The sequence below is a fragment of the Anguilla rostrata genome, chromosome 1 (assembly GCF_018555375.3).
Source record: "Anguilla rostrata isolate EN2019 chromosome 1, ASM1855537v3, whole genome shotgun sequence".
Lineage (NCBI taxonomy): Eukaryota > Metazoa > Chordata > Actinopteri > Anguilliformes > Anguillidae > Anguilla > Anguilla rostrata.
Genome location: NC_057933.1, coordinates 47835088 through 47842920, shown reverse-complemented (window position 1 = coordinate 47842920; position 7833 = coordinate 47835088). Strand labels below are relative to the sequence as shown.

General features: G+C 36.6%; 1 protein-coding gene across 1 annotated transcript in view; it reads left to right on the top strand.

Annotated features, from left to right (window-relative positions):
• Positions 1–5293: 5293 nt before the first annotated feature.
• The window catches only part of rundc3b (RUN domain containing 3b), a 45231-nt gene continuing 42691 nt past the window's right edge, over positions 5294–7833 (top strand). Inside the window, exon 1 of the mRNA XM_064339230.1 lies at positions 5294–5790. Within this exon, the coding sequence (XP_064195300.1) occupies positions 5696–5790 (95 nt within the window). The 5' untranslated portion in view covers positions 5294–5695. The remainder of the gene's footprint in view (positions 5791–7833) is intronic.

The following is a 7833-nucleotide window of genomic DNA, read 5'->3' as shown; positions in this document are numbered from 1 at the left end:
ATTGAGTGACTAAGGGGGCAATTTATGGGTGTTTGATAACGTTTTTCATTTGATACACAAATTAATTAAAAAAATATGTTTTGTGTTTACTCAGTTTCCCTTTCCCTGTCTAATATTACATTTTGTCTAAAGATCTAAAACCATTCAGTGTGACAAATATGGAATAATAGAAGAAATCAGGAAGTGGGCAAATGCTTTTTCTTGGCACTCTAGATAAAATTCTGACTGGCCCAGGGTTATATTCAGTGAACAAAGGAGGGTAGACATTAGACAGAGCCTTCTGTATGAGAAACATCTGGTTTTGTTCTTGCTGAGGTCAGTGAAAGTGTAATGTAAAAATGACTAATTTAAGTGAGTTGATATAGTGGGGAGGCATATAATATCTTACAATTAAAGTTTTACCAGTCTTTAATGGAAGACTAACTTGTACATTGGAACTGGAGAGGGTGGGAGGGGCCAGACAGTGAAGCATAGGAAGTAGCAGCCTGGGAAATAACGCATGCTCACAACTGTTGAGAGCAAAAGCGCTTGATGACCTTTGAATTCAATGTAGAAAACCAAGGTGATTTAACAACCAAAGAAAACCTCATTGATAAATTTTTATTTCTGATCATAAATTTCATTATTTGTAGGAGCTTGTAAAACAATAGTTGTTATTGGTCCATACATTTTCCGAAAATGTTTATTCAAAATGACATATTATATTGCATATTACATATTTTCACAATGTGCTTTTCACATGAAACGTAACAATCATTAATAGAGTTTCAAAATACCATTGGATAAAATTTATTTTGCCTTCAAAAGTATGATATTCCCCATTCACTTTAATGGGAGCTCCAAAGTTTTGCCCTCAACATGTGCAGTACAGGCTTATTTCCGGGGTTCAACAAGCTTAGGTTAGCTGAAAGCGTCATTTTCTTTGTAGTTAAATAGGCATGCCTATGCTTGTAATTGGACAGGAACAGCATAGTTATCAAGACATACTTTAGTAATGCAACAATTGTACACACAGGTTAGCTACTGAAGAGGCTAGTTCTAGTTATATTTGCTTTAATTACCAATACATCACAAGTCACTTTGAACTACAGAATGATGTCACTGCCAATCATCTGAACACCCTGAAAGCTCACAATTACCATAAAATTAAAACATATACTTCAGATTGATTGTTAACTTGGTCAGTTCTGGGGGTCCTTATATACAGCTCACAGGCTGTAGGCAGTCTAGTGAAAGTAGCTTATTGAACCAAATTCATCTTTATTAACCCAAAATTAAAACCCACAGTGAGGCGACCAGCATCTACCTCATAGATAAAATAATGAAATTGCTAACTTCTAAGGATATATTAGTTTGTTTTTTGTTAACCAGAACATTTTCTAACAATTTTTAGCGACTTGTATCTTGTCCCTATTTACAAAATCAGGTTTTATTCAACCTTGCTCTAACCTTAACTTTTTCCTTCTAGCCGTGTTGACTAATCAGTTACATTAAAGGAGGCAAAGGTAATATCCCAGTGATGTCATAGCTGACTCAAGGGGCAATAAAATGCAAGCCTGTGTTTGCTAAAGGTGAGGTTAGTGTTGATTTGTGTTATGATCTCTGTCATATAATTTACATGTCTAACAAAGGACACTCAAAAGTGTAAAAAAAAAACACTTTATAAACTGGGTTAGGAATAATGGAGCCATTCAATCTAGAGTCTCATCTCCCCCCGCTGGTCAAAGCATGTTATTATTCCGTTAGCAAGTGTGGAGTGCAAAGGCAGTCAAATCTTTGTTGGGGTAGAATTAACAACTGTTCATACCAACTACTGTGCAGCATATTCACAAGCATCACTTCAGAACAACAACAACAACATGTTTCAGATAAACTTGTTTTTAAATGGTCAGACTGGGCAGACAGTGTCCAAAGACACTAATATAATTACAACCATGTAGCATAAGAATTACTAAATATAGTGAGGTGCCCTAAAGAGGTGACAGCTGTACGTGATAGCATTCCACTAGATGGCGATACAGAGCTAATTTTGAGTTAAACTGTTGTCAACAACAACAATAAAATACAGTATAGTCAGAATAAATTGTATTTTATGTTTTATTCATATAATTGATACATCTTTATCATGAGACAATGAAGAACCTAAAAGTGATAGATGTTTGTTGTACAGTGGAGGTTAAATTTAACTTTGGCTTTTGGAAATGAATTCAATTGTCTCACATCTTCAAAATAGATATGCGGAAGTATCATAGCCTTATTGACTCATATTTGACTCTGTTTATGTAATCTATCATTTTGCACAGGTATTTTTGTCTGATTTTTTAAATGGAACTACACCCAGTTCTTAATCTTTGACATTGTAATACCTAGTAACTGTCAAAATTTCTGGTGCTAAGCTATCAGCCACTCAACACTACAACCCAAATGCACACCTGCACCCCACAAAACGACATCATTCACCCAAACTGCGATTGTCCTAACATCCTTTCATCACTGCTCATGCTAGGTCTGAGCAGTGGAGTTTTTCTGCAGTTTATGTATGTCTTTGGTTCACTTTTTTCTTTTGTACCATCCCTTTGTCATAATGAATGCTAAAATGTACTTCTCATCGGTCCATTCTTGACTTGAATTTCTGTATTGGAATATTTACGAATGGAAAAACACTTATGAGGAGAGGTATTAACGTTTCATTGATGGCCATCTAAATGTTACTGAATGAAGATATCTGAAAGCTAATTAACAATTCTGCTGATTCATCCAGAGCAAATCTTGGAGACATATTGACTTGACTGACTTTCACTTTCCACAGACATAAAAGCTTCCACTCACTAGACCAGCATGCTTTGAACTGTTTGGAATGGAGAATGTGAAATGGATGGGAAAGTTCTATTTCTATGTCTCACGTACGCAACACGCGATCCAAGGGGAGATGACAAGTCTGAACATATTTGGTTGACTTCTGGAAATTAATGTTCTATTGCCTGCAGCTTCAAATACCGACCAGTAGATGGCAACCATTTGATGAGGATGATGGTGCTTCATTTCCTTTTTTTGCCAACAGCATCTTTCAGCATTATTGATCCTCAGAACAATGTAAAAAGGCACATAAACCAATATATCAGACAGCTGATTTCCTACCCACATCTAATATTTAAGTACATCATATTGGAGACCACAACAGCAAGGTCAGCCTGTCCAGCAATAGAACATACAAATTAAGCAGTACTTCATGTTTCTGTGAAACATAACTAAACATTCCAAAACGAAACCTTTTTTTAAAAGGATGGCAGGGCAGTCCACCTACCATTAACATGTCCATGACGGGATTCATCTTTCTGCTTTGACCGAGCTGGTTGCAAGAAAGACATTGTTTTGCCCTTTCAGTAAGATTTCGATATTTATTAAGCTGTACTTGATAATTCACCCAATGACACTGCGGTGTAGTTTTCTTGCCTTGCTAATAGTCTGTAATTGCTCGCCTTGGATCTATACTTTTGGATGAAACATGGAAACTAGTATAGTGGGAGTGTTGTCTGTCACACTGAATCTTGCACACTTGCCTGGAATCAGAGTGCCTTAAAACAGTTACGAGCAAGTTTACAGAAACCTGTCTAACTTTTGAGTTGATCAGGGGAACAAATAAAATATGTAAAACATAAATATGTCCTGTCTTTTGATTAATCTGTGACCACAGATATGTTATCTGTTCTTTTGATCAGTTCTCTATTTGGATTTTAATCAGAGCAGTGGTCTGCTGCACATATTTTTGTCAAAGCTGTCAAGCTGATGGTCTTGCACTGCTGTTTACTGCATGGTCTTTTAAAAATGCACGTAATTTGGGATAATACACTTTTCCCAGCAGGCTTTTTGCACTTACGAATACATCTGTCAAATGACATTTAGCAGTTTCTCAAGGCTGTCTTTTCCACAGCTGACAGATGATTCCCCCCTGGTGTTAAACTCAGACCTTAATTGACATTTGTTTCTTTTTAATTGATGGTCTATTGTTATATTTATTTGTTTGATTTACTGATTCACTGTTACATTGCAAGTTGTGCAAAAAGCCCTGTCTCTGTGCAATGTACTCAGTGGATATTGTTACCATCATTCACTCAAAGACACCCTTTTCCTCTTTGACATCCATGTCCTGTTCTTCCTTTAACTCTCCCAAATTAAGTCAAATTTTTTATAATTAGCCACTCAATTGTATAATTTGTCATTTCACTGTTCTTTTTAAGTAGCAGCAGAGATGGGAAGTGTTTTACTTATATGTATTTGAAATACGTATTTCAATTACTTTGGGGTTATTTGTATTTGATCAGTGTGAAAAAATTTAATTTGTAAAGTTTTTTTTTTTTTTTACAATAATGTCAGAATTTCAATTTCTGAAATGTAGTTTTGTTTTCTGGAAATACAAATTGCATATATTTTTACTTAAATACATATTATTAAACCAGTAATTTGTCGTTTATTTTGATACATTTAATTTACATGTATTTGTACAAGTGTTCTTTATCAGCAGCAAAGGTCTTCCTTATGCAGTGCTCTGTTCTTCTCATTGGCAAGTGACTCAATATCCTCAGAGACAAATTTTCATCAATAGATGGGTTAGCTGCTCTAGATAAGTGCATGTTTCTGTCAGATTATCTTTGTGGTCAAGAAAAAGTGTGTCCAGAAGAAGAAAAGAGCTATTTCAAGCATTTCAGCAGCAATAGATAAACATAATCAAAGACCAAATAATCAGCTGGGCTTGAAACAGCAACATGTCTGCAACACCCCAATCACAAAGCCACAAGCATTGTCGAACCTTACAAATGAAGTCAATGACAAATGGACTAAAAAGAACACCAAATCTACGGGAGTTTAACAATCTGTTATTTTCACTGAATGTCTCTTTGTGGTCATACATTAACAGCTCTGAAAACAACCTCACAGAAAGGCAAAAACTCAGGACTATGAATTGCAGATGCAGTAGGCCTAGGCCTATTATATGGACTGTTTCATGTTTAGTTTTCGGCATCCCTGAGAACCTCTGTAACACAGCAAAAGTTCTTATTAACTCATTGTGTACATGCGTGCATGGTGGGTCATTACCATCCGAAATGTCCGTCTTAATACATTTCGTTTGAATTTTGTCAGAATGTGTGACGGAATTAAATCATAATGCAACCTCTGCATCAAACAAATTGGTCCTACTCGATGTCACTGCATCTCAGGCAGTGTCAGTTGTTTCCGTTTTTTCACGTCAGGCTCCAAGAGAAAATATCTCGGCCCAACCCATCGCGAACACACGCCACAACAGAATTACGGCTATAGACTACAATTGTGTTCTAGAGCAAGCGTTTTTCTCAAACGTTGGCAGCAGCTGCAACAGCTACAGAGCTTCCCGTTGGAAACTCCCGTTTTCGACCCTTCACAATTCACAAACCACGCATGTGACTGTCAATTAATGAGAGATTATATCGGCTCAGAAAATCCTTCCTCTTTTAGGCTATTTGCCTTTTCTTACAGATCTCATGACCGCGTCTCGGTCTTTCGCAAGCACGAGCTGTACATTTCGTGTGTGTTATAACAAGCAAGGCAGAGCACCAGAACCGAGGTGATACAAAACTGCGGTGAACGGGGACTGAAAACCAAATATATATATCAATCTGGAAAATTGCGCACCAGTCAGAAGTGACAAAGCGAGGCAGAGATGGCATCTCTAAGCCTGGGGCTGAATTTATCCCGAAAGAAGGGAGCAACAAGGACCGGTGCCGTGGAAAGAAAGAACCTAATTACAGTCTGCAGGTACAGCGAGCATACAATTTAACAATTAACTAAGAATGTGTGTTTTTATACAGGGATGCTCATGCAATAGGATGATACTGCATTTCAAAACGCTGCACGTCGTTGCCTCTGGCTCTTTTGTCTCACTCACATAGCGAGCTAGCGAGCTCTTGACCACTCAGCTTGCTTTAACTTCAGTTATTTAATTTTGAAATATGTTTTATATAGCACAATAACAGAAAAGCAACGGGAACTCTAAAAATGTACGGAGAGCACAATTTTAGCTCCAGATTTTCTCACAACGTAGTCGCATCTTGAATAACTCAGCCAAATATTCAAACTGCCCTGCTTGCAAACGAATGGGAATTGCGTAGCCTATACAGTTCTTTAAAGAGCAATGATAACTGGTGAGAGCAACGAAGGGTGTGTTTTGATTTCACATATTGCATTTGTGTAGCCTCGTCTACATCATAGGCTATTTAGCCTACTCCTCGTGAAATACGCTGATATTCGTGAATGTAAATGTGCATGTGTTTGTCCCTGTTTGTTTGTAATAGGATAAGATTTTTTCCTAAAGTATACCAGTATTTAGAACATTTTAAGTTAATCATTTTATTACACCTGGATTACATGTATATTATAGCTTTTGCTTCATGCATAGCTGCAATGCAGACATTCAAAGTAAAAAGAGATAAGGACTTAAATTTAAAAAAATGAAGTCTAGGCCAATTTCAGTGTGTTCTTCATAATTAAAAAAACAACAACAAATACACAAAAACGGGAGGGGGCTCTTGCCAAAGTGCTTCTCTAGTTCTAACGAGAAGAATTGAAGAATTGAAAACTTTTATATTTATATGTTCTCACAAATGTGATTTTAAAATACTGTTTTACTAATTTGTTTGTATGTTGTATATGTTACAGTAGGCAATTCGCAGACCCCATTATCCCTGATTGTATTTTGAAATATGGCAAGCATATATAAATGCAAATGTGGTTGTAATTACATATACCTGCCATAGTCTGTACTGATGGCAGAATTTTCACTTAACAAAGATGTAGATGAAAAGTAACACAACAGTGATTTAAACGTAATCACCACTAAAGCTTTAATTAATTAACTTGCCTGATATTTGGCAACAGCCAGAGCAGAAAAAAAAGAGATAATGGCAGTGACTTAGTACTCTCATCATTACTTGTGGGACCTTTCTCCAAGTTGCAGGGGTAATTGATAGAAGGCAGTTAAAGAAGAGGGGATAAAGCGGTAAGATAAATGTGATGGGACTCCATGTTTGTCACATCAGCCACCAGTGGGTGGAACAGAGGTTATATCATCACCATTGTTTGAGTGTATGTGAGCGACATAACAATAAGTAGTAGTAGACATAAGTAGACAGATGTAGCTGAAACCTGGTAAAATGGTTGTATTTATTTTAATGGCTATTTGGGGCAGTGGAGGCCTGCCTTCTCTTCAGTGCCTCTGTATTATTATGTTGTAGATCAGTATACCCGTTTGGCCCGTTGGGGAGTTATACCATTTTGCACCTTTTAATGTAGCAACAAAGTACAGTATATCAAAATGCCAAAAAGCTAAAAGATCATTTTTAATTTTATTTTTAATTTAGAGACAGTGTGTAATGTCCTGTGGACTCTGTGGCAAATTAAAGATGGCTTATTGACTCTGCTTTTGTGACTGGCAGTTATCAAACCTTCATTATTACCAGGAGTCCCATTTCATGTTACCTTTATTTATACCGTGTGAATCACATTTGTTTGAGAAGGCCCTAGACATTCCTAATATACTGGATCTTGTCAGTGTAAATGAATTGAAATAGTTATTTGTGCTGGCATTGAGTGGGGTGGCAAAGGTATGGATGGCCCATCAATATTTACATTTATGGGGCATTGCTCCCCAGTATTAAGTATAATGTTCAGTGAAAGCTTATAATTAGTCATTTGTAATAATTCTCATAAATTTTCCAGAGACTATATGCTGCCGGTAGGCTAGTAATGTACTTTAATAAATACACTTTCGGTTCTCATAGTATTTTGTCCTATTGGTCATGC